The 26,927-nt window shown below is 49.7% G+C and overlaps 2 protein-coding genes and 1 long non-coding RNA gene across 7 annotated transcripts in view; 1 reads left to right on the top strand and 2 right to left on the bottom strand.

Annotated features, from left to right (window-relative positions):
- Window positions 1-20,142, bottom strand: part of PACC1 (proton activated chloride channel 1) — a 48,316-nt gene extending 28,174 nt beyond the window's left edge. The window contains exons 1-2 of one of the 4 annotated variants that reach the window (XM_032591767.1): window positions 20,105-20,142; window positions 4,520-4,616 (exon numbers count right to left, since the gene is read on the bottom strand). Coding sequence is in view for 2 of the 4 variants with exons in the window: in XM_032591768.1 (XP_032447659.1) it covers window positions 4,520-4,616; window positions 8,687-8,722 (133 nt within the window). In the remaining 2 variants the exon portion in view is untranslated. Of the gene's footprint in view, window positions 1-4,519; window positions 4,617-8,441; window positions 8,528-8,686; window positions 8,856-20,104 lie in introns of those variants that run through there. The other 3 variants (XM_032591768.1, XM_030302987.1, XM_032591766.1) reach the window with 3 other exon arrangements.
- NENF (neudesin neurotrophic factor) lies at window positions 15,034-26,127 on the top strand. Of its 2 annotated transcripts, none has more exons than XM_030302989.1 (4): window positions 15,034-15,237; window positions 23,502-23,562; window positions 24,291-24,394; window positions 25,558-26,127. In XM_030302989.1, the coding sequence occupies exons 1-4, from the start codon at window positions 15,049-15,051 to the stop codon at window positions 25,732-25,734; spliced, it is 531 nt and encodes a 176-aa protein (XP_030158849.1). In that variant the 5' UTR covers window positions 15,034-15,048; the 3' UTR covers window positions 25,735-26,127. The 2 variants fall into 2 exon arrangements, with proteins under 2 accessions (XP_030158849.1, XP_030158848.1); XM_030302988.1 differs by having other exon boundaries at window positions 24,291-24,403.
- LOC115505381 overlaps window positions 22,156-26,927 on the bottom strand; it is a 121,255-nt gene continuing 116,483 nt past the window's right edge. The window contains exon 6 of the long non-coding RNA XR_003966006.1: window positions 22,156-22,262. This is a non-coding gene — a long non-coding RNA (uncharacterized LOC115505381). The remainder of the gene's footprint in view (window positions 22,263-26,927) is intronic.

Raw genomic sequence — 26,927 nt, 5'->3', positions numbered from 1 at the left:
CCCGCTCCCCCACGTCGAAGCGGCCCACCCTGCCAGCCTCTGACCCAGCACGGTCCTCCCTCCACTAATCCAGCCCTACGGCACCGCCACACTGCTCCTCCCTGCATGCCTGTTTCACCCCCTTACTGCTCTGCTCCAATCCCATTAAATGCTCCCTGTTCCCTAACGGCTAAACCCTGACACTCAAAGCCCTCCATAATCTGACCCAATCTGTCCTTCCTACCTCATCTCCTACTTCTCTCACCAACCCTCCGCTCCAACTGTACCATGCTAACCCACTGTTTCCGACACGTCCTGTGTTATCCCCACCTCTACACGGTTGCACATCCCGTCCCTCCTCCCTGGCCCGCCCCGTCTCTTTCACCTACCAGTCACCCTTCCTTCAGGTTAATCCCACTCCCTTCACTAACCGGCCCCCCCTTCGTTCATTTCTGAAGCACCTGTCTCTACCATTTCCTTGACCCTCTATCATTGATCCCAGTTGCTCACATGAGATACATTCCTGTTCCCAATCCCCATGTCCCCCCTCCAAACGTATAAATACTGAGCACCCACAGTGGGCCAGACGCTCTGCTAAGCATCAGTTACAATGAAGTGGGAGGGGAGACAAAAGTTCTGGGAGTGCCTCACGGGACTCAGGGGCAGGCCTAAGGGGTTAGTAATGATTAAAGAATTATATTCAACAAATGTGCCCTTTAGACTGTGCTACATTCTATAAAGGAAAATACTGAGTGCTAGGAAAGCACATAACAGGGAGAAAAGGCCCTCAGTAAGTTGTTCAGGGAAGGCTCTGGAGAAGGAGAGAGAAGTTCTTCTTTGGGTATCCTGCCTTCTCTCTCTACATGTCCCAAGTTCCTGGACACAGGCCCTGCCTCATTTGCCCTCTTTTTAGTTTTAGCACATTGCCTAACAGGTGAAGGAGCCCATGAGTGACTCTGGTAGAGGAAGGGGAGGATTCTGGAGCAGAAAAGCACCTTATCTAGAAACTGAGCCAGAGTGGGAACACGCTGGGAGACAGCCCTGGGTTCAAATCCCAGCCCTGCCACTCATAAGCTCTGAGCACATTACTTGGACCTCTCTGTTCCTCATCTAGGAACCAGGACTAACCATCTCCCTCACAAGTGGCCATGAAGGCTACGTGTGAGTATACACAGAAAGCCCTACGCAGACCTAGTGCATGGAAGCACCCAATAAACGGCTGCTGCCATCGTTACCGTTATTTATGTTACTATTACAGGACTGAAAGGCAGGAAGTGAGCTTTGCCAATTGTGTGTCAGGTCACCAAATACGGGCCAACTCCCTACTAAGACTTCTGAGTCTGCATCTTCTATGGTCTACAGCAGAGATGAGCCCAGAAGGGTTTCCCCTGAAAGCACGAAGGCTCTTGCCAGTCTGTGGAACTATCCCAATTTGCTCTGCTTGAGGTCTGGTTTCCTGCTCTGACTGACCTTAGGCTGTAAGGCCCCAGGAATCTGAGGCAAAAGAGAGGCTAAGGCCAAAGGTCATCATGGCCACTTCCTAGTTTGGCTGGCACTTATCTATAAATGGAAACACAAAAGAAGCTTTGTCTTTCCAAGTCTGGCATCCCTCCTCTCCTTCTGGCCGTCTCCATCTATCCTCTTCAGACGGGGGGCAAGAGGGCAGTACAGGGTGCAGCAGGGAGAAGAGTAGCCCGCCAAACATGTCCAAGTCCTAATTCTCAGAACCTATGAATGTCAAGTTAATAGCAAAGAGAAATTAAGGCAGCAGATGGGATTAAAGCTGCCGTTCACCTGACTGTAAAACAAGGGGATTTTCCTGGGTTATCTAGGTGAGCCCTGCGATTACATGTAAACATGGAAGAGGGGGCAGAAGTCTATGTGACAATGAGAAGATAGGAGAAAGACTCAACAGGCCACCGGTGGCTTCAAAGATGGAAAAAGGGCCAAGAGCCAAGAAATGTGAGCACCCCCTAGAAGCTGGAAAAGGCACTAAGATGGATTTTCCCCTAGAGCTTCCAGAAAGGAATTCAGTCCTGCTGAAATCTTAATTTCAGCACAACGAGACCCATTTTGGACTTTTGCCCTCCAGAACTGTAAGATAATAAATCTGTTGTTTTAAGCCACTAAGTTTGTGGTCATTTGTTACAGAAACAATAGGAACCCATATACAGAGCTAATGCAAATAAATATAAATATACTGTTCTCTCCCTGGGGCTTCAGGACTTCAGACGTAATGCCCAGAATCAGCGTGGGGGCAGCCATGCTACCACCTCTTACACAATAAGCTTTAATAAAAGGATGCTTAAAATACTTTTTAAAAACCACTGGTGCAGTAGAAAGCCTGGGGTCAGACAGAGCTTGATCCTGTTCACCAGCCAAGTGATCCTTCCATATTCTCCTTAACCCCCTGGGGCTCAGGTCCTCATCCATCTAAATCAGGATGCCTACCTCAGAGGGTTGTCATGAAAATTAAATGGGGCAACGGGAATGACAGAGCTCGGCCAAGAGGAAGCAGTCAGTAAACAGCTACTCTTCCAGCCTCCGTCCTTCTACAAAGTCTTCCCTATGGGGCGCCTGGGTGGCTCAGTTGGTTGAGCATCAGACTTCAGCTGAGGTCATGATCTCACAACTCTTGAGTTCGAGCCTCACAGTGGGCTCTGTGCTGACAGCCCGGAGCCTGGAGCCTGGAGCCTGGGGCCTGGAGCCTGCTTCGGATTCTGTGTCTCCCTCTCTCTCTGCCCCTCCCCCGCTCATTCTCTGTCTCACTCTGTTTCTTGAAAATAAACATTTAAAAAAAACTTTTTTTTTTTAAATAATTAGGCACAATCACAGAATATCCTATGTCATTCCTCTCCCCTTAAAGGGATCAAGAGGAGGGGCGCCTGGGTGGCGCAGTCGGTTAAGCGTCCGACTTCAGCCAGGTCACGATCTCGCGGTCCGTGAGTTCGAGCCCCGCGTCAGGCTCTGGGCTGATGGCTCGGAGCCTGGAGCCTGTTTCCGATTCTGTGTCTCCCTCTCTCTCTGCCCCTCCCCCGTTCATGCTCTGTCTCTCTCTGTCCCAACAATAAATAAAAAAACGTTGAAAAAAAAATTAAAAAAAAAAAAAAGGGATCAAGAGGAGCACAATCCCACCTCCCTCAATCCACCCAAGCGGGCAGAGTCAGGTTGGGGTTCCATTCACTCATTCAGCAAATCTTTATCACATGGACAGGTCTGAGGCAGTGAGCAGAACGGACTGGTCTCCACCTTCATGGAGCTTACATGCTAGCAGAAGAGATGTTCATCAAATGCCAAGCAAATACACTGCCCCATCAGGGAGAGCTACGAGGGAGAGATGCGTGGACTGCAAGTGACAGGTTGGAGGGTGGAAGTGATCTAGCCAGGAGGTCAGAGGCTTTGTAGAAAACAAGTGAGCTGAAGAACGATTAAGCATTGACATTAAACATTAATCGGAAGAACGATTAAACATTAACTTGATGACAGAGGGAAGAGAATTCCAAACAGAGATATAACAACAGAAAGGCCTGATGGTGGAAGGGAGGGAGGCCCAAATAAAAGAAGGCCAGCATGGCTGAGGAGCAGAGAAAATGGGGAAGCAAGGAAAGCAGGGTCGGGGGTGGGGATGACTCTCCGATTCAACTGGATGGGTAATACATTCTATTCGCCAAAACAGGAAGCACTGGAAGAGGGCCACACCAGGAATGGGAGGTCACGAGGTCAATTTTGGACATGTGGGGTTTAGGGTACCTTTGGGGCATCCAAGCAGAGCCATGACCTGGGCATCTGGATATACAGGATATGTAAGTCTGGAGTTTATAGGTAACCTCTGCACTAGAGGTGTAAACATGGCGGTCACATGTGAACAAGAAGTAACTGAAGCAGGGACGGGGCCTGGGTGAGACCGCCCACTAGAGAGAGAGAGAAAAGGGGCCTCTGACAAACACTTAACACCCAAGAGCTGGAAGGTGACTATAAAGGCGGTTGGAAGGAGCACTCCGAGAAGTAAGGAGTTACGTCATCTAAGGGTGCAGAGAGTACCCAGAGGAAGAAGAGGTCAACATCAACTAACATAAGACTCCTTAAGATGCCACCTGACTGATGGGACCCTGCCTGCCCAGCTGGGTGACCATACTGGCAAGGCCTGATGTCCAGGAGGTGAGGCCTATTAAATATTCTCCTTGAGGGCCCTGGGAAGTGACCCAGATATTAGAGGCTCAACTACTAACGGCTTCCTAGGAAAAAACAAACAGAAGAGCAGAGACCCATTACCTCCAATGTCCTGGCGTCAGGAACTGGCTCAAACCAGAGTACAGAAAAGAGCGGATACTGGCCTGGACACCTCCTCTGTCCCAAGGCTGGTTAAATATGTATAGCTTTAGAACTAGGGCAATACCTGAGACCTGACACTGGGGTGCAGGGCAGAGGGACTCCTCCTCTCCTGCAGGTCCCCAGGTGGCCAGGCGCCTGGACTGGGGCCTCCAGCTATAGCAGAGCACCGTTTTCCAGCCCTTCTGCCCCCAGTACTGAACCCACTCACCTGGTAAGATTCCTGGACCTTGTACTCCGTCTGCCTCCTTTTCTTGCTCGTCCGCCCGCTCTGAATTCTCAACCACCTGATCCAACTCCTCACTCAGCTAAAGGGGGGAGACAAAGAGAGCAAACCAGTCAGCCACATCAGCCTTGCTGAGGAGGACTAGAATGAGAAAGCAGAAGCTTCCTCTCACTTAACTGTCTCTCTCTCTTTCTCTCTCACACACACACAATCACATGATGGAGGGGGTGTTATACCAATTCTACAGATTAGGACACTGAAGCTCGGAAAACTCACGTTAACTTCCCGTACGTTCGTTTCCTAGGGCTGCCGTATCAAAGCACCACAAACTGGGTGGCTTAAGAATTAACAGAAGTTTATCCCTGCACAGTTCTGGAAACTAGAAATCTGAAATCAAGGTGTTGGCAAGGTTGGTTCCTTCTGAGGGCTGTGAGGAAGAATCTTTTCCATGGTCTCCTAGCTTCTGGTAATGGCCAAGCCCTGGTGTTCCTTGGCCTATCGAGGCCTCTCATCTCCAAGCTCTGCCTCCATCTTCATATAGAGTCTGGGAAGTGCATCTCTGTGCTGTCTCCACAAGGTCAGCTACTTATAAGGACACCATACTGGATTAGGGCCCACCCTACTCCAGTATGACCTCATCTTCACTAATTACATCTGCAATGACCCTATTTCCAAATAAGGACACTCTCTGAGGTATTAGGGGTTAGCACTCCCCACACATCTTTTTGGAGGGACACAATTCAACCACAACACTTTCCTTGGCCACAGAGCCAGAAGTCAAATCCAAGTTGGTCTAGTTCCAAAACTGATGATCTTAACGGTTTCCCAGAGGAGGAGGAAACGCAGCTAAGAGTATGCTGACAGAAGGAAACAGTGAAGTTGGTGTCAGAGCTCTCCAGGACACTGGCTCAAGTCCACCAACTCAGGCTGCAAATGGCAGGAAAAAAAATGGGGAAGGTGGTCCATCCCAGAAACAGATATTGATCAGCAGCCTGACAACAGGCAGCTTCAACCTCACCTCATCAGTGCTCTCACCTGTCAAATGGGGGAAATGAGCCACCGAGAAGGGCAGGCGGAGGATACAATAACAAACAATTCTTCATAGGACTGAGGAGGAGGGGAAGAGAGATGAAGACCAGAGTTTAAAGGACCTAACATTGAATTGGGAGGGAAGGGAAAGGGATTGCTTTCCTAAATATTTTCTTGGGCTCACAGTGTCAACACTTAAGGTCTCAAACGTTTTAATTAAAAATTAATATCCAAGAAACTTGGGTTAAAATAAAACTCTTATGTATCTATTGTTCTTCCATCTCCTCCCCTCTTTTAAAAAATTTTTTCTGATGGGGGGTGAGGGGCAGAGATAGAGAGGGAGAGAGAGAATCACAAACAGACCCCACACTGTCAGTGCACAGCCCAACACGGGGCTCAAACCCGTGAACCGTGAGATCATGACCCAAGCCAAAGTTGGACACCTAACCAACCGAGCCACCCAGGTGCCCCTAATTTTATTAAGTGATCTCTATCCCCAAGGAGGAGCATGAACTCACAAGCCTGATATTGAAAATTGAATGATCTACCAACTAAGCCAGCCATGGACCTTCATCTCCTTTTTCATGCCTCCACTCCTGCCCATTAGAATCAGGTAAAATCTCCAGTGTAAAGTCCTCCAAGCCCACAAGAAAAGAAAACCAACAAGTAGGAGAGGGCTGGGAGGCTGGAGAAGAAACCATGAGATACAGGTAGTGGGGACACATATCAAGAGATCACCAGAGCCCTCGCTGGCCAAAGAGAAAGAAGGATGTTAGTCTGAGAAGGCCCAAAGTTCTTTGGTCCAAGCCTCACCCAGGTTCAGCCTAACCCAGATAGCAACACGCTCCCAACCCAGCTCCCTTCCGGACTACCTGCAGCCCCATCCCCAAAGCCAAAATCTCCCTTCAGCAAAGAAACCCAACTCAGAGCTAGTTAGACTCCTAACTCAAAGGTCCACTCCCAGAACGACCCAGGCAAGAGAGTTGGGCCACCCTCCGGGAGGCCTCCTTCCAAAGAAGGCAAGAGACAGGGACTTCAAAACGAGCCACTGAAGAAGGTAAAGGGAAGGGCCCTTCCAGTGTCTTCCATCTTGGGGGTGCCCTCAAACAGAAAGTGACTTTACCTTTGGCCTTGCCAAGTAACTGTCTGCATTTTAATAAACGTTTCAGGAGCCCTACTAGGAAAGGCGATACTGCAGGTTACATATGGATGGTGAGGGACATGGTCCTACAAATCAGGACCCCAAAGCTCCCTAGAAGCAGGAGCCACCCACGTCCTGTGAACAAGAACTATCATCCACTGAGAGGTCCCTCCCTGCCAAGCACTGACCTAAGCACCTTCCATATACCAACTCATTGAACCCTCACAACCCTGTGAAATAGAACTATCATCACCTTCCTTTGCAGAGGAAGAAACCTGAGTCTCAGAAAGTGACTTGACAAATGGCCAGAAGCAGAGCAGGAGAGGAACATGGGCTCCCCAACTTCAAAACAGTATTTACGCACTATGCTCTACTCCCTGTGAATCTGAAAACTTTCAGAGGAAAGACACAACTCATTCCTCCGGATTCCTTCACAGGCTAGGGCATGGAATCTAGGGGCCACAGAATCCCAACACAGGTTAAAATCCATCTGGCTCCTTTGGATAAAGGAGATTGCGGGGAGAAAGACAGAAATTTGTCCCAAAGTCAGATTCCAGACCAGGTCCTACACTAAAAAAATAGCAAGCCTTAGGCAAATCTCATCTGCCTCCAACTCAGATGGAGGTTCCCCTTCCACCGTAGGGCTAAGCCATCTGCTTTTATATTATTTATATAATCCACACAGTATCATTTACAACGAGAGGAATGTACATCAATATTGGTCAGTATTGATCAAAACAGCAGGAAGTACATATGAGAAGGACAGGCAGAATGCTAGACTGATCTGGGAAGTCAGTCTCCATGGAACATGAGGGACTTAAGATCCCTCCTTGAATAAGGGAGGGGATTTTGACCAATGGGGACTGAGAAGTTAAAGAAAAAGAAATGGTGTGAGAATGCGCATAGGGACAGGAAAGTGGGAGCACATTTTTAAAGAGTGAATTTCCAGTGTGATCAGAACACAGATAGGTGAGATGAGAAGTCAGGGATGCTGAGCTGTGCAGTGCTTCCGAAGCTTGCTAAGAAATTTGGACTGTTCAGGGTAGATCAAGGGCATCACCAGGTGTTTGTAAAAAGGAGTGTTCTGGGATCAAGGCAGGGCCTCAAAGCAAATCTGCACAGCCTAGGGGACACCAAAGGGAGAGATGGTAACACAGCATCTCACTCAGGTGGTCAGAGCAGACAGAGAACACAAACCTGAGGACTGAAGATGTGTAACTGAACTTACAAATGAGGGGACGACCGCGCGGGGTGGGGGAAGGGGGGATGATCACCAGAGATGACCAGAGTGTAAGACCTAAGAGGAGGAGGAGGAGGAGGAGGAGGAGGAGGAGGAGGAGGAGGAGAGCAGTTTACTAGTTCCAGTAAGTCAGGAGGACTCAGGAAGCCTGAGGAAAAGCTGAAACCGCCTGTAGCTCGGACAAACAAGAAAGAGACAAAGAGCTGGAAAAGTGATAGTTAAAGTAGTGGGAGGAGGTGAGAGCGAAAGGAAAACGGAGCGCGGCGAGCAACAGCTAGATAGGCGAAAGCACCTTTTCAAAGTTAGGCGGCCGCCGAACAAGCTGTAATTATCCCTGTCATGTACCACGAAGCCCTGGGCTTGCAGAGGGGCTAATGCTCCCAGCGCATCTGTTCCAGCCGGGAGGAGGGCGCCGTGCCTCCACTTGCAAAGAACAGCCGAGGTCAAGTGCGGCCGGCGCGCTGCTGCCTGGGTCGGACGCCGTTTCAATCATTCACCTGCTGGTTACGGCTCACGGCTCGGGGGCCCCGGCTCCATCCCGCGCCGGCAGCATCCGGAGGAGGCTCTGCGCCCCGCTTCCTTCCTGCTCCGAGGCTCCTCCGCACGCGGGGACCCCTCCCCCGCCGCACTCCTCGGAAAGCTCACTCGACCTGCCCGGACGCCCCCCCTCCGCCGCCCAGACCGCGGGACCCCGCTCCTGCGCCCCGCGGGAAACTTTACTTCCGCCCCCACTGCTTTGTACCTCCTGGTAGGATGTGGAGAGCTCCTGCCGGATCATGGCACTGACCCGAGCTAAGCCACACCTGACACCGCCACAGCGCGGGAGAAACCGCGGGGCGAGCACCGCGTCCACGGCGCCTGAAGCAGCCGGCTCTGCCAGGCGAAACCGGTTCGGAGGTGCGGCCCCGAGACCAGGCGGGGCGGAACTTGGCGCATGCGCCTCCCCCCCCCCCCGCCCGCCTCTGGAGACCCCGAAAGGTTGCTGGGAAATGTAGTTCTGGGCGGGGGGGGGGGGGGAGGCCCCCTCTCAGCAACCTTGGAGCTGAGAAGCCTGCGCGTTAGTTACCCAGACCAGGCGTTAGACGCACGTGCTCGCTTCCTGTCTCACTTCCTCTGTTTGTGGGAGGAGGAGGGACGGAGAAAAGGAGTAGAAAATGGAATGAGGGGTAATTAAGTCCAACGAGTGAGGGAGCCTAATCTATAACTCCAAGAGGCAGTCTGGTGGTTTATAACCATTAATAAATGTCTGCAGAACACTTTGTATGTTACAAAGCACTTTCACTCATATAATGCCATGATCCTGCAAGGAACCCTGTAAGCAGGACATTTTTCTTCCTGTTTTACGGATGAAGAAACAGGTACCTTGTTTCGGACAGGATTTGGGGACGGTAGTAATGAAGTGAAGATTATTTGATCCAGGATCAGACTACAGAATCCAAGTGCTTTCCATTATTCCTAGGGTAGACACTTGGGAGTCGAGACCTCTCGGTTCTTGTCCTGGCTCTACCCCTCTCCGACAGGTCTTGTAATACAAACCTCTTCTCTTTGCCTTAGAATGCAACGCCTAAACCCTGCCCTGCTAACAGTGCCTTGATGAGAGCCTAAATAGATCATGTAGCAAAACCCAAAGGTGCTGTTCACCACAGCAGAAGCCTCCTTGTCCTGAGTGTGGTGGAGAATACGGCGTTTGCCCTGTAGCAGGGTGGATCTGAGGACCACATCTTCCCCTCCTCCTACTGCCTGAACTGCTATTCTGTGTGGCCGCCCTGGGCTGATTGGTGGTGAGGCAAATAGAGGTTGCTTATGCCGCCGTGAATGCTGCTCTGTGTCCCGGGCAGCTGCAGATCTGCAACCGCCTGCACGCAGGCCACTCAACGCCTCTTCCCTCTTCAGTGTCAACCACAGTAGCGCCAACCACATCAAAGTACCCTGGACCTCCAGTGTTAGTAGTGGGAGGAGGCCCTCTCACCTCTTCTGACCACCCTCCCCTATCCTGGGTTCCCTGGTCTTGCATCTTCAAATGGGACGATATATGTAGTACCTTACACATGGTAGGTACTCAACAATGTTCAATTTATGAATGGAACACTTACTCCAGCTATTTAATTTAACAGTTGCTTGCAAATGCAAATAACTACAAACAACTTGTTAAATTCCTAACTGTATTAATGCAAGGGTGGCTGATAGAACAAGTCATACCATCACAGAATTTTAGAGCTGTAAGGAACCAGAAAAATCTAGTCCAGCCCTATCATTCCTCTCTACTCTTTGTTGCTATGACCAAACCGGGAAATTACAGATTCCCACATTTGAAGAAGATGCTAATATAATATTTAACACGGTTTAACAAATACAGTGCTGGGCACTGGAATACAGAAACAAATGGGGTACTCCAAGATCCTTGCCCTTCTGGCTCCTTCTGCTAGAATGGAGAAGCCATGAACACATAGACAGAATTTTCCAGACTAGTAGTCCCCAAGTCCTCTCCTCCCATTCTCTCATGAGCACACACGGATCAGACTTTCATCGTCTCCACTCCACCGAAATATGCTTGTCAAGGTCACAATTGACCTCAGAGGTGTCAAATAAGATGACCATTTCTTCATCCTCCTCTTTTTTCCTCTTATTTTTTTTTTCTGGTGAGGTTTTGTTTGTTTGTTTTTGTATAGTTGTAACACAGTGTTACATTATTTTTTAGCTGTTCACCATAGTGATTCAAGAAGTTTATAGGTCATGCCATGCTCATCACAAATGTAGCTACCTTCTGTCACCATACAATGCTATTACAGTGTCATTGACTATATTCCCTTTGCTGTACCTTATTCCTGTGACTTATTCATTCTGAAACTGTATCTCCCATTCACCTCTCCCCATTTTGTCCATCTCCTCTAGCAACCATCAGTTCGTTCTCTGTATATACAGGTCTGGTTCTGCCATTTGTTTGTTTATTCATTTGTTTTGTCAGCTTCATCCTCAGCCTTAGCTGACCCTCTCCTCCCTATCTACTTTCCTTCCCTGGCTTCCAGCACCCCACCTGTTCCCACTCTGCCTCCCACTTCACTCGCTGCTCCTTCTCAGCCTCCTTTGCTTATTTCTCCTCATCCCTTCAACTCTCCAGGATGGCATTCCCAAGCTAGGTCTCTGATCTCCCTTCAACTCACTCCTTAGGGGGCTAGAGAAGTGGGCTCCTCTCCAGTCTCATGCTCTGAATTACCATCTATATCCTAAGGATTTCTGTTTGAGTTGAACTGTGTCCTTCAAAAAGATATGTCGAAGTCCTAACCCCTGGTACCTCAGAATGGGACCTCATCTGGAAATAGGTTGTTGCAGATATATTAGTTAAGATGAGGTCATACGAAGTAAGGTGATGCCTCATCTATTATGACTTGTGTCCTTGAAAAAAAAATGGAAGACGGTGTGAAGATAGACACACAGGGAGGATGCCCTGTTGTGGCAGAAACGGAGATCACAGTGACGTAGCTGCCAACCAAGGTGGCTTTAATCATTTGCCTGTAAACAGCAGGTGAAAAAAATTTCACATAAGGCAGAGACTGCCTCTGGGCTGGGTTTCCAGTGGATTTAGTCAAGAGGAGGTACCTCTGGGAGATTGGAGAGGGTCAGGGCAAGGGAGAAGCCAGAGTTTTTCTTTCCCTTGTTCGCTGCTCCTGGCAGCTTCCCTTCCATGGTTCCAGCCCCTGATGCAAAGGCTTCTTGTGTTTCTAGCTTCAGCCAGGTGACCCAGGCCCCCAGACTCTAATACCACCACCTCTTCCCTTCTAAGGGTAGGTTGTTGTTAATCTCCTGCTGTTTCTAATCTTCAGATCACCTCAGGGTTTCTTCCCAGCCTCTTCCATCCCCTGTGTAACCAGCTTTCTTATTACAGTCATTCTGTTTCATTTAGAATAATTTGTATTCTCCTTGAAGGTGACTGATTCGTTTGGGAAAAAAGAATCTGGGTTCAAGTAGGGAAAGGCAATCAGAGGAATATCTGGAAAAATCCAAGGGCATATGAGCATGCTATGAAATCATACAATTATACACAGCGGTCTCAGGGAGGGGAAGCTGGATTGGATCAGTAGAAGTTACATGGAGTATCTTTTGGCTCAAAGAAGTCACTAACAAATAGAACTGTAGAGAGGGAAAGGGCCCAAGCAGAGAAGCAGCACACTCTATGCCAGAGATGTTATTAAGGAACATGATGCACCAGGAAGGGGGTGATACTCTATTCAAGGGCTTAAAAGGGCCTCTTCTAACCTGGAGATCCTGTGACAGTGTAACAGATACTGAGCGCCGCAACTTACACAGACTTTCACATCCATTCTCATTTTTAGTTTCAACACTATTCTATCAAGGAAGCAGGCTGGTATATTACATGCGTAAATTGAGATTCAGAGGGTTTGTGATGGATCCTGTTCAGGTCGCTCTATACTAGAAGCTCCTGTTGAATAAGTAAATGTATGAAAACTTGGTGCCGTCCCTGAGGGAAGGTGCAGCCTGATGGTCAGGGGAAGACTCTGGGAGGGGGTCTGGGTTTGAATCTTGGCTCAGCCACCCATCTGTGACCTTGGGCAAGGTATTTAAGGTCTCTGCACTTCAGTTTCATCGTCTGTAAAATGGGTGACAATTCTTACTTCGTAGAGTGAGGATTAAATGAGCAAACACTAGTAAAAGTGCTGGGTCAGCACTTGGCCCGCTAAGCCCTTCTTTAGTTTCCTTTGCCAGTTCTCCCACCCACAAAATGTTGGTGGGGCCCAAAAACTCAGTCCTTGGTCCTCTCCACCTTCCTATCCACTTGCATGTCCTTGATGATCCAACCCATTTTGTGACTTTATTTTTTTTTAAGCTCATTTATTTTAGAGAGAGAGAGAGAGAGAGAGAGAGAGAGACGGGGGTGGGGGGTGGGGGGGTGGGGAAGGAGAGCGCAAGCAGGGAAGGGCAGCAAGAGAGACAGGAAGAGAGAGAGAGAATCCCAGGCAGGCTCTACCATGTCAGTGCAGAGCCCGACATTGGCCTCCGTCTCATGAACCATGAGATCATGACCTGAGCCAAAACCAAGAGTCTGACGTATAACTGACCGAACCACCCAGGCGCCCCTTCTGTGGCTTTAAATACAACCTATATATATGCCAGTGATCCCATGATTTATATCTTTAGCCTGGAGCACTTTCTTAAAATCCAGACTCATGGCCGACTGTCAATTTGCTACTTCTACTTAGATGTCTGTGTGTCCTCAGACTGAACAAGCCTGATCTTGAGCTTCTCTCCCTGCACCCGCTCTTCTCACCATCTCTCCTTATCCCTGAAAGTGGCAGCTGCATCCTTCCAGTTACCAAGGCCAGAACCCACGGGGTCATCCTTGACTCTGTTCTGTCTCTCAGACCCCTTGTCGCCTCTCATATGTCAGCAAATCCTGTCAGCCTCACCTTCAAACCACATCTGCGACCCACTCCTCACCACCTCCCCCGCCAGCACTCTGGCGCAAGCCACTGTCACCTCTGGCCCGGTCACCGGATTACTGCGGCAGCTTCCTGTTCTCAACACAACAGCAGTCATTCCACTAACACCCTAACTCATCCCTGTGCTCCATTCACTCAGCGTGGAAGCCAACATCCTTTAAAAATAAGCTGGGGGTGCTTGGGTGGCTCAGTCGGTTAAGCGTTCCGACTTCGCCTCAGGTCATGATCTTGCAGTTTGTGGGTTTGAGCCCCACGTCAGGCTCTGTGCTGACAGCTCAGAGACTGGAGCCTGCTTCTGATTCTGTGTCTCCCTCTCTCTCTGTGCCCCTCCTCCACTCGAGCTCTGTCTCTCTGTCTCTCTCAAAGTAAACAAATAAGCTGTAAGGCCCCACAAAACCTGCCCCCCACCTCCATGCCCTTTACTCTTTGACCTCCCAGACCTTATCTCCTTCACCTCTTCCATCCCACTGTTTCTCCAATAAGCAGGGCACTCTCCTTCCTCAATATTTATGCACCTGCCTTTCCCTCTGCAGGGAAGGCCCTCCCCCCTTAGCTACCTCCCTCACTTCCTGTAGATGTTTATACAAATACCACCTTCTCAGTGGGGCCTTCCCTGGTCAGCCTATTTAAAATTGTAGTCCCCAGGGCAACCTGGGTGGCACAGTCAGTTAAGCATCCGACTTTGGCTCAGGTCACCGATCTTGTGGTCCCTGAGTTCAAGCCCCGCATCAGGCTCTGCGCTGACAGTGTGGCACCTGCTTACGATTCTCTCTCTCTCTCTCTCTCTCTCTCTCTCTGCCCTTCCTCCCTGCTTGTGCTCTCTCAAAATAAATAAACTTAAAAATAAATAAATACAATACAATTGCATCCCCCAATGCTCCCCATCCCTTTGCCCTGCTTTACTTTCCTCCCTAGTATTCACCATCTAATATACAATGTATGTATTTTATTCTTGTCTCTTTTGCCTACAGAATGTAAGTTCCACGTGGGTTGTGGATCTCTCCTGTTCAGCAGTGTTTTCCCAGTGAGCTGGTACGTGGAGGCCCTCAGTAAGGATTTGATGAATAAATTAATGAAGGAATCTTTGCACAAATGTTAGCTATTGTTATTTCAGGGCGGATCTGTGCCACGCCCCACCCTCCCTTTGCAAAAACCCCCTTGCGGACTGGAAATTTAAACACAACTGGGAAGGAAAAGAAATTAGCCAGAAGTAAAAGGGATTCTTTTCAAAGATATTTATTTTTAAGTAATCTCCACCCCCACAGTCCACACACGAGCTCTCAAGCCTGAGATCAAGAGTCACAGGCCCCACCGACTGATCCAGGCGGGCATCCTAGAAGTAAAAGGGAATTCATAGAGTTGGGGTCCCGGTTTATACATACACCTTTCTAGGTGCCGGAATTTGGGGCTGTGGCATCCACGTACCCACTCAAGGAACTACTACTGTAGCTCAGCCTGCAGGCCGGGCTGGGGAGTCAGGAGCCTCGGTTTACACCCGGGGCTCCCCGCCTCCAGCGGCGCGGTCCCGAGGGCGCGGGGCGGGGCAGGGCGGGCGCGCGCGGGGCGGGGCGGGGTTCCGGGGCCGAGGCGCGGGAGCGCGCGGGTCCCGGCCGCCCAGGCCGCCCCAGCCCAGCTCCGCGCGCGCACCATGGCGGGCCCCGCGCCCGGGCGGCGGCAGCGGCTGCGGCCGCGGCCGCTGGCAGCGCTGGCCCTGCTCCTGGCGCTGGCCCCGGGGCTGCCCGCAGCCCGGGCCGGGCAGGCGCCGCGCCCCGCCGAGCGGGGGCCCCCGGTGCGGCTCTTCACGGAGGAGGAGCTGGCCCGCTACGGCGGGGAGGAGGTGAGCGGACGGGAGGCCTCGGGGAGGCGCGGGCCCCCGAGCCGGGCGCGAGGCCTGCGAGCTTCCTGGCCCCGGGCCGACGGCCGCGCAGCGACACGGGGAGTCCTCCCCCGTCGGGGCGCTCCGCTTAGCCCCTGCGTCGAGCCCGCACACCCCGCCCCGCGCTGCCCCCTCCCTGCCGGCCAACGGCCCCGTTGGGACGTGTTGCGGCGCGTGGTCCGTCCATGAACCTCGGAACGTTTGGGATTTTTGTGTTAGCGTCAGCTGGGGGCAGACACTTATGCCGATTCTTTGGGGCGAGTGGCGAGGGAGGGAGGGAAGTAAAACATGCTTGCTGGGTTAGGTGGGAACAGGGGCTGGCCCAGGGATGAGCCAGGCTTCCCTACACTGTTTTCCTGCCCCGACTCCTCAAACCCACTTGTAGTGCCTGTGCCCTTGGGGCTGAGCAGAAGCTGGGGGAGAGGACCGAGCGGGAGATCGGAGGTTAGAGACAAAGACCGCCCCCACCCCAACACACCCACTTCAGTTAGTAGTCTGGAGATGTCCAGGAAACTCTTCACAAGTCACCCGTCTGTTTGGGCTGCTGGGGCCCAGTGTAATTCCTGCGGAGAGTGAGAATAATACTGCACAGAAGGGCCACAGCGGGGCCGATCTGGTGGGGAGATCACTGTGCCATAACATGTCAGCGTTGATGGGAACCGACCTCCTGCTTTTACGCGTGAGGAAACTGAGGCGTGCCACTAGTTAGTGATAGAACAAGGAAGGGACCCAGTGTTCTCTTGTTGAAACCCTCCAGCCTGGGCTCCCTAACTCTGTTAGCTAGCCTTGGACTAGGTTCGCAAGGGAGTCAGAAACCTGGCCCTCAGGAGGTGATGCTAGTTTGAATATCACTGTAAAGAGATGTTGGTTTCAAGCTTGAGTGGAAGAGAACACAGAGGGATGTGACTAGATGCTAAGGGACGCATCTTTCAGGGCGCCAGGGAACCGGATGATACAGGATCCAGGAACCCGTGCAGAAAAAAAGTGAACAGGCCTGCTCTCCTTAGAAAGGCCTGCTGGCAAGAGTGGCTCTTGGCTGGTGTCTGGAATTTCAGGGTGTTCCACACTTCCCTAACGGTTAAGGGTGGCTCAATCTGGGCTTTTTATACAGTGTATTTATGTGGAACACACTAGGCAGAGAGGGCCTACATGGCTAGCTGCCAGTAAAAACCTTGGGCTCTAAGTGTCTAATGGGTTTCCCTGGGCAGAAACATCACAAGCGTATTGCTGTGTTGTATTGCGGGAGGAAGAATGCGTTGTGTGTTACCCTTCATGGGGAAGGGAGAACATAAGGAAGTCTGCACATGGATTCCTCTAGACTCTACCTCTGTCCTTTTCTCTTATGATCTGGCTGTGTATCCTTCTATATGGCTTTAATAAATCTGAGCTCTGAGTACAACTTGTGTGCTGAGTTCTGAGTCCTTCTAGTGAATCTTGAAACATGGCGGCAAGCTTGGGGACCCCCAGCACAGAACCCAAGAGAAGAGAGAGTTCACGGTTGAGGGTACTTGAAACAATAGCTCCAGGGGCTGCAGGATGAGGATGGAGAAAAGACCCTTGGTGTTTTATGCTGACATTATTGATTGATAACTAGGGGAAGGAGAGAGGGAAGCTCGGGATGGAAAACGGTTAAAGGAGAGAGTTGTTTTGGGGTCTGTAAGCAGAGAGAGGAAGAGAGGGAGGAGAGGGGCTGTTGAGTGCAGCTGAGTAGAGCCTTGCTGTGCTCTGATCTGCCCTAGATGGTTCTGGTTTATGCCTGTTGTCTGGGGATAATTACCCCCCTGACCCCCCACTTCACTCTCAGAGTGTCATTGTTTGTATAATACATTTTACAGTATCCTAGTTCAAGCCTTATACCTTTGAATCATACCTGGCTATGAGTCCCTGTTCTACTGTGTGACTTTGGGCAAATTACTAAAGCTCATGGAGTTTCTCTTTTTTTTTTTTTTTTTTCCATCTATAAGATGCTTTTCTCAGTCAGAAGTCCACCAGAAACAGAACCAGTAGCAGATAATATATTTGGTTTATTGTAGGAATTGGTTTATGTTATCATGGTTGCTGGCTAGGCAAGTCTGAAATCCACAAAGCAGGCCTGAAACCCCTGGGCAGTAGCTGATGTCCCAGCCCACCAGTAGAATTTCTTCTTCATCAAGGAAACCTCAATTCTGTTCTTGAGGCCCTTCAACTAATACAGGTAGGCCCACCTAGATTATTCAGGATAGTCTCCTTTATGTAACAAAGTCAACTGATTGTAAATGTTAATCACATCTACAGAATATCTTCATAGCAACACCTAGATACTGTAGTTGATCAAAGTTGTCACGTAAAATTGACCATCATAATGGCTATAACAAGAGTTCCTACTCTATACAGGTTTGAGGATTAAATGAGACAGTGATATGCAAAGTGCACTGGATAGGCCTGCAGTAATCTTAGCATAGTAAGCCTTAATAAATCTTAGCTGCTATTAGCTTGTTATTAAAGATATAAGCAAGAGGCAGTAAAACAGGTCCCATAATCCTCTTTTGCAATTCAAAAATCAAATAAACTCTGAAAACTAGAAGGTTTTTTTTTTTTAAGATTTTATTTTTGGGGGGCGCCTGGGTGGTTCAGTCGGTTAATCATCCGACTTCAGCTCAGGTCATGACCTCATGGTTGGTGAGTTCGAGCCCCATGTTGGGCTCTGTGCTGACAGCTCAGAGCCTGGAGCCTGCTTCGGATTCTATGTCTCCCTCTCTCTGTCCCTCTTCCCCCTCTCAAAAATAAATAAATATTAAAAAAAAAAAAAAAAGACTATTTTTACAGGGAGCGCCTGGGTGACTCAGTTGGTTAAGCATCTGACTTCGGCCCAGGTCATGGTCTCACAGTTTGTGGGTTTGAGCCCCACATCTAGCTCACTGCCATCAGCACAGAGCCCACTTCAGATCCTCTGTTTCCCTCTCTCTGCCCCTCCCCTACTAGCTCGCTCTCTCTCTCAAAATACACTTAAAAAATTTAAAGATTTTATTTTTAAGTAACTTCTACACTCAGCGTGGGGTTTGAACTTAGAACCCTGAGATAAAGGGTTGCATGCTCTACCGACTGAGCCAGCCAGGTGCCCCAGAAGGTTGTGTTTTTGTTTTTGTTTTTATACAAGTCAATTAACAGCAAAACCCAACCCAATCTGAACTCCTTTGGTGACAGAGCCTTGCTGGAACTGACACGAATCTATTTACAGTCCTTATGTATCCTATTTAGTGTGAATATTCATGTTCATGCTTCACTGCGGAAATGTTAATATAGTTGATTATGGGGTGCTGCCTCCGACCTCCATAGGGAAGATGAGGTGACTCTGAGGGTTCTCTTTGGTCCAGAGGGAATGCCATCCTCAGAAGATATGTTTTCTGCCTTAATTGCTTTGTAGGACCAAGTGCAGAGCGGGTCACCCTGCCTGCCCCCACACCCACCTGACTTCTGGGCCTGGGACCAGATATTATGTATTTTATTCTTACGTAGAGCTAACTCTATCAGGCACTATCCTAAGCTTTAAAGCATTAATTCATATAAGGATGACCACAACCCCATGAGGTAGGTGCTGTTGTTATCTCATTTTTCAGATGAGGAAGGAAGCATGGAGACGAAGTAACTTGCCCAGGTTTACACAGCTAGAGAGTTATAGTGACGAATCAGGCTCTGCCCACCCTGGCTCGTACAAGGAAAACGAACTACCAAAAGCCTCCCTCTTCGCTGCTCCAGGCAGTGGCCGCTCCAAGGCTATATTGGTTCTAAGAAGAAGATATCAGAGTAGAAGTATGACCAGAAATGCAGTTTAGGGGCGCCTAGGTGGGTCTGTCTGTTAAGCGTCCCACCCTTGATTTCGGTTCAGGTCATGATCTCCCGGTTCGTGAGTTCAAGCCCCCACGTCGGGCTCTGTGCTGACAGCTCAGAGCCTGGAGCCTGCTTTGGATTCTGTGTCTCCCTCCCTCTGCCCCTCCCCCCTTCATGCTCTGTCTCTCTCTCTCTCTCTCTTTTTTTTTCAAAAATGAATAAACATAAAAAAGAATATACAGACAGTGAAGGCTATGGGATAGAGGTAGGTAAATAAAGAGGTAAAACCACCCTCTCTAATTATACAATAGAGTGATGTCTTGTAGATATTTGGCCCATGTTAAGGAATACAGTTTTGTATTCTACCTCGGTATACACCCACACAACAGAAGTTCCATGAAACAAGGCTTATTACTATGTGTGATTCACTTCAATGTTTTCTATTTTCTGTTCTATTTTAAACTTTTCTTTTTTAAACTTAATTAAAAAAAAATCTGTTTGTAAATCACTAAATTAACTCCATGACCCACTAATACTTACTAATGTCAATTTCAGTCAGAAAAACATGGCCTTAGACCCTTGGAGGGCCCTGTTATTTCTGCAGAAGCAAACATCCGCAACAGTTTTCCCTCTTTTCCAAGGAGAAGAGTCACCAGAGAGGAACTTCTACTCTGTCCCCGGGCCCTGGTGCAGGGTCTGAGGGTTGAAGGCTCAGGGGCGACTGGCTGACTGCTGGGCCTGCCTTCCTGCCTGCCTGAGCCCAGGCTCCAGGCCTCTCCCTCCCTGCTATGGAAAAGGCCCTTCCTCCTCTGCCCTGCTGCTTATGCATCTGCTTCTCTGGTAACTCTCAGGGCGCTCTACTGGCCCTGCCTGACTGTAGGCAGGGAGGAAGGCCAGATGGTAAAGCAAGCCCAAGGCCCGGAGGAAAAAGGCCGGGTCTCAGTTATGCAGAGGGAGTTACCCTGATTCAGTTACCCTGATTCCCTTCCACTGAGTACCTCTGACCTATCCCGTGTCTTACCTGTTGGTTCTGAGTCTTGTGGATGGTTGAATTTCCCGGGCCACTCTCACCCTCTCCTGGTCCCAGGTGAGTAGTAGTACGTGGTCTTCCTGCTGTGTGCCCTCTGGGGGGACAAGCCAGAGAGTGGAATGATTTGGGTTCCAAGGCTCCAGGTTCCAGAAACTGCTCTAATTTCTTTGTGACTCTGGGCGGGTCTCATAATTCCCCAGCCTGGATAGCTGCATCTGTAAAATGACGGTGTTAGATTATCTTCAAGGCCCCTTCCAGTTTTAACTTACATTTCTTCCAGAATCCTTATCTGTGACTTGGGAATTACATTTTTTCCCCCTATCTTTCCTTTAGGAAGATAGAATCTTCTTGCACTTGAGTATCTGATTCCTCTCAGATCTTATAACTTTCAAAATCTAGGGAAGGATAAGGGAAACTAACATTTATTTCCCTAAACTGCTAAGTGCTTCCTATCTCTTGTCTTGGTTAATCATCACAACAGCCCAGCAAGTGGACACTTTTAGTATCTTCCTATTACAGAGGAGAAGACTGAGGCCCAGACAAGTTAAGTAATTTGCTCAAGACAGCACAGCGTATAAGTGGTGGCTCAAACCCAGGCCTGTTTGACTTGAAAACTTGTGCTAGGAACACCCCACCGTGGTGACCCCTCCTTTGGTCTCAGAAAAAGGCAGACCTGCTGTTATTTCAGGCCTGCTGTGCAGATAAGAATGATGCATGTCCTTCCAGGCGGACTTGAGGGTGGGGGACCACGGTGTGAAGCTGGCGATAAGTGTGCGTGTCTTTGGTGTCTCCGAGGACGTGTCTATTCCAGAGCCTGCGTTTATGCTCCCGAGGCTTCCATTCACCCTCTGTCCTCTCAGCTGCCACCTCCGGGGCCTGAAAACCATGCCTGAAAACCATGTCAGGGGACATCAGCTCCACGGGATAGGAACAACCCCCCACCCCCAGCACACTTGACAATTAACTGACAAGGGCTTTCCTCTCCGTGAAATGTCTGTGTAACAGGAAAGCCTCAGAAACGTTCACCGTTCCTTTCTACCCCTTTGCTGAGAACTCCTCTTAGCACTTACACCTTAATGTATAGTGTTGTGAGGGGACAAATATTTAACTATTGAAGAGGGGCGTCTGGGTGGCTCAGTCGGTTAAGTGTCCGACTCTTGATTTGGGCTCAGGTCATGATCTCATGGTTCGTGAGTTTGAGCTCTGCGTCGGGCTCTGTGCTGATAGTGCGGAGCCTGCTGGGGATTCTCTCTTTCTGTCCCTCTCAAAATAAATAAACTTATTTTTTTTTTTTTAATTTCTTTAATGTTTATGTTTGAGAGAGAGAGAGAGAGTGTGCGTGAGCGAGCATGAGTGGGGATGGGGCAGAGAGAGAGGGACCAGACTCCAAAGCAGGCTCCAGGCTCTGGGCTCTCAGCACAGAGCCTGACACGGGGCTCGAACTCACAAACTGTGAGATCATGGCTTGAGCCGAAGTCAGACACTTAACCAACTGAGCTACCCAGGGACCCCAATAAATAAATAAACTATAAACTTTTAAAAAATTTATCTGTTGGGGGCGCCTGGGTGGCGCAGTCGGTTAAGCGTCCGACTTCAGCCAGGTCACGATCTCGCGGTCCGTGAGTTCGAGCCCCGCGTCGGGCTCTGGGCTGATGGCTCGGAGCCTGGAGCCTGTTTCCGGTTCTGTGTCTCCCTCTCTCTCTGCCCCTCCCCCATTCATGCTCTGTCTCTCTCTGTCCCAAAAATAAATAAACGTTGAAAAAAAAAAAAAAAAGAAACAAATAATCACAGTGAAAGAAAGGCTGTAAAGAAGAATGCAGGCTGCTGGCTGGTTACACCATGGCATTTAAAATAACCCTTACCAGGGCGCCTGGCTGGCTCAGCTGGTAGAGCGTGCTACTCTTGGTCTCGGGGCTGTGAGTTCGAGCCCCACATTGAGGGTAGAGATTACTTAAAGATAAAATTTTAAAAACATATAAAATAATTCTTATTAGTTGAGGTGGAACAAGTATCCACTAAGTCAACAGAAGTTCTAGGGAGCATCTGTGGGAGCTAATAGGGACTCTAATAACCAACCATTTACTGAGCTCCTATGCTGGACCTACCATGTGCTCATGTACAGCATTCCTGCAAGGTCAGTGGGTGTTACCTGTATATAACAGAGAAACGGAGGCCCATGAAGTTATGTGACAGATATATTTGCTTGGCCAAGTTGCTTAACTTCTCTCCTCCTCTCTCTGTTGAATGTAGTCATGAAAACACTTGACCTTAAGCTCAACAAGGGCAAGAACCTTAAGACCCAACCCTACAGAAGACCAAGCAGTGTGTTCTTGGAGATCCAGAGATTCCCATACACCCAGCTGCAACGCATCCCTTCACCCCAGCCTGTGGGCCGATTGGTTGGTGTCCCTGTACCCACAATAGGGCTAAGACCCGGCCCTGCATGTCCAAGAGCTATGTCAACTGCCCCAGCCCGGGTCCACCTTGATGGAAGTTAGAAAATTCATGCCATCTGTTTTTGAATTATTCTCTTTGGTCGGGGGCGGAGGAGTAAGAATTCAAAGGTAACATTTTGTACCCAAGAATATAGCAAAAAATAAAGTATAAGACTCATTGTTAGTACTGTCCGGGAGACAGCATTCTTATGTATTTCTAGCACTGTCAGTGGGCCTTTTGAAGGACACGCTGGTTAAATTTTTAATAAAACTGATTACACTGTTCGTATGCTTTGGTCCAGGATTATTCCTGGACCATGTATTGCACGCCTCAAGGAAATAACTCACCAAATTATAAAGTAGCTTGTAGAAAGATACTCATAATCCCGCCATTTATAGTTTTAAGGAATTGGAAAGAACCCAAATACCCAAAACAGAACAGCTGAACAAACAGGAATGCAGTAGCACTACCATAAGATAGAGCTGTTAGAGTGACAGCCGTTTGGGGGATTTCAATACATGGGAACGTTTGTACGAAACCGCATTACCTATGAGAGGCAAAATGTAAAATGGATCATTCGGACTGATTCCATTGCCAAAGATGAAAGGAAATTTGGGCTGATGTAAATAATTCATCATTTAACATCCTTTGGATTTTTATCCGTGCAGAGCTGCTTCAGTCCCTGGTTTGCTTGTGTTTGTTTACAGAAAAGTGTTGCCATAGGCTTGTCATGATACTTTGTGTCACCTTCCCAAAGTCTGTGAGGGGATGTGACATCGGGCAGGGGCGGGCAAGCTCCTGATGGCGCCGAACTCGCCGAGGACCGGCTCAGGAGAGGCTGCTTTGTACCTCCACCCACTGCTGTCTGCACAGCCCGGAATGATGTCACTCACTTGGGCTGGAGGAGCTGGGCTCTTGGGCTCCTCCTCACAGCTTCTCTCCTGCTTTCTAGGAAGATCAGCCCATCTACATGGCAGTGAAAGGAGTGGTGTTTGATGTCACTTCTGGAAAGGGTAAGTGGCTCGGCTTTACGAATCCTTACTTCTGGGGAGCTTGGCAGCCAGAGTGGGCGCTGGGTATGCAAAAGAAGGGAAGGAAAGCTGGCCAGGTCCCTTTCCCTCAGACTGAATTAACAATCTTTGCCAGTGTTGTATTGCCACAGTGTTTTTCTAATAATGTCACACTCCTGCTCAAAGACCTTCTGTGGCTCCCTGCTGCCTGTGCAATCAAATTCAAGCTTGGCAACTTACCGTAGTTGAAGCAGCAATAGGCAAAGTGTTGCTTTGCAAGGCATTGGGATCATAGAACACGATCCAACATTTTAATGCCATTTCATGGTTTCTCTAGTGGTTAACTACAGATGGTATCAGGGAGGTAGTTTTGTTGTGGCTCATTGTTTACCAAACAAAAGCTGTTGAACGGAAGCAGACTTGGCTTCCACCGACATTTAAGAAGGCTGGACATTTTTCTTGTTTGCATTTTAAATATTTTTAAGGGATTATTTCCATTCCGTATTTTTTAAAAAACCACCCCTCAGCCCGGCGTGTGTGACTTATTCCATATTCTGAATCAGTGGAATCCAAACTGACGGCAGGGGGGCTTCTCGTCTTCACTGCTTCCCCTCTCCTTCGGCCTAGAGCCAGGTTTAGCATTGGATTGGGTCTCAGAAGCCCCGTACAGTCTCCTGGCTGTTTTGCGTGCACGTCCACAATCACATCCTCTCCCCTTTTCCCCACTACAGAGTTTTATGGACGAGGAGCCCCCTACAATGCCTTGACCGGGAAGGACTCCACCAGAGGGGTGGCCAAGATGTCCCTCGATCCTGCAGACCTCACCCATGACACTGTGAGCCAGGTTATGAGCCTTTGTCAAAATGTCCCATCCCCTTGGCCATGGCCTTTTTTACCCTTGGGAAGTAGCCAAACTTCCTACTTAGCCCGTTGATATTCCAGTCCACTCTCAGTGTAGCCAACTGTTCCCTTGAAGTAAGTATCTTCCTATGCCACTCCTACTCAGAAACCTTCCAGGACTCCCCATTGCCTACAGAGTCAAGTCCGGACTCTTGTGAACTTGTGAGCGACTCTGTGATCTTCACAGTGCCTTGGCAGCCCCCTCCCCCTTGCGGTCTGCACCCACCACCCCCAGTCTCTTCCAGATTTGCTGTGGTCTCTGACACCCACTCGCCAGGCCGCTCAGGGTATGAACAGGGTGAAAAGCAGAGTGTCCCCCGTGTTCGTATTTCTGTGAAGGAGAAAATAGCATTGGCAAAAGCCATTTCAGGGTCTCAGTAATCCCACCGGAGGGACTGGCATTCGCCCCAGTTGTGCTCAGATGAGTCAAACTCATTAAAGTCAAACGTTAAAGATTGATTACACTCAGGAATCAAGGAGGGGGGAGGGTGTATGAATCTATAATGGGAAGAGTGTGTAGAGAGCAGTGGAAAGGAGGTGGGTACAGAGCATACCCCATCCTGCCTGAGGCTGGGTGTTTGCTGGAGGTTTTTTTTCTTTTTTTCTTTTTTTGTACTTTATTTATTTTTGAGAGAGACAGAGACAGCACCAGTGGGGGGGGGGGGGTGTGTGGAAGGGGCAGAGAGGGGTGGGGGGGAGGGGAGAGAGAGAATCCCACGCAGGCTCCACGCTGTCAGCACAGAGCCCAACGCAGGGCTCAAACTCACAAACCGTGAGATGGTGACCTGAGCCGAAACCAAGAGTCGGACGCTTAACCGACTGAGCCAACGAGGTGCCCCTCACTGGCGTCTTTAATTCCCACGTTAGTCAAATGGCAGGACATGATGAAGCCATGACTCCCGCACCACTCCCGCCTGCACAGGATTGTGTCTTAAAAAGTCAGTTGGCGAGTTGAGATACTTTTCCTCTGGCATCAAGGGTGTGGGAGGAGTAGGGCTGGGTGGGGAGAGTCCAGTTTGAGGCACAACTCACTCATCTCGCCTCCTCCCCCTCCCCTCGCCCCTGCCTTTCGTGTTGCTTTGGGCCTTTTCCCCCAAGACCGGCCTCACTGCTGAGGAGCTGAAGTCCCTGGACGACGTCTTCACCACAGTGTACAAAGCCAAATACCCCATCGTCGGCTACACGGCCCGGAGGATACTCAACGAGGACGGCAGCCCCAACCTGGACTTCAAGCCCGAAGACCAGCCCCATTTTGACATAAAAGACGAGTTTTGATGCTCCATCTGCGGGAGCGCGTTCTTGATGGGGCGGGGTGGGGGCGGGGCACGGAGAGCCCTTCAGGTGCCAAATCTCCTGCAAAATAGGCTGCCTGAGCCTCTGGTCCCCGGACCTGAATAAAGCCGACGTTGAACCCGGAACGCCGGATGCTTGTTATTGTTCCCGGTCAAGTGTTCTGTCCACGTGCCATCCTGCCCGCACACCAGCCAGGGTGGGAAGAACGGCCGAAGGGGGCGCCCTCTCGGCGTCCCTGTTGGCTGTCTGGGCAGTGGAATCACGGGTGACTTATTTCTTCTCTATCTGTATATTTTCCTGTGCTTGCCACGTTTCCTGGCATGACCACGTTTGCTTTAGAATAAGCACAAAAATAAACTTCGTGTTTTCACAAGAGCAGCCTTCTTCCCCACACGCCCTCTCCTTGACGCCTCACCTGCACCACTGGAAGGGGCAGCCTGTGCCGTCCTTTCACGGTCCTGCCATCTGTGTCCCCTGCCTGTGAGGCAGGGGGAATGGCACGAACGGGGAAGACTGGCAGGAGCGGTAGGAACGGTAAAGGGAGACGTTAAAGGTCTGGCTTTGCACCACGACCAGGAGAGAGTGACCGTGTGCGTCTCACGTGGGACCATGGGGCCTCAGCCCCGTCTGCAGCTGGAAGGCGGTGAGGAGGGCGGAGGGCCTTGTGGCCAGAGCCTGGCCTGGAGGGCGTCCCAAGCACGGGGAAGCATATAACATGCTGGACCCACGTCAGATTTCCTAAGGATGTCATCCCTTTTGGGGGGGGGGGGGGGGCTTTTCCCTTTAAGGGACATTGGCAATGTCGGAAGATATTTTTATAGTTTTGGTTGTCACAACTGTAGGATTCTACCGGTATCTAGCGTCCAGAGATGTTAAACATCCTACAGTGCACGGGAAAGCCCTTGCTCCCCGGAAAAAGAATGATCTGGTCCAAAAGGTCAAATGTGCCAAGGCTGAGAAACCCTGTGTTAAATTCATCCTGGAAATCTTACATTAGAGATTAATTTCTTTGATGTAAAATAAATAGCAACTACTCCCAAGAGAGAATTTTTACACTAAGCCAAAGAATCTCCTAAGGTGACTGTTCAAAATGCTGATTCTGGGTCCCACCGCCAGGGTTCATGATTCTGTATTTCTAGAACATGGCCTGGGTGCTGAATTTTTTTTTTTTTTAT

The sequence above is a fragment of the Lynx canadensis genome, chromosome F1 (assembly GCF_007474595.2).
Source record: "Lynx canadensis isolate LIC74 chromosome F1, mLynCan4.pri.v2, whole genome shotgun sequence".
In the NCBI taxonomy this organism is placed as follows: domain Eukaryota; kingdom Metazoa; phylum Chordata; class Mammalia; order Carnivora; family Felidae; genus Lynx; species Lynx canadensis.
Note: the sequence above shows the minus strand (reverse complement) of the source record. Positions and strands in the feature narration are given on the sequence as shown.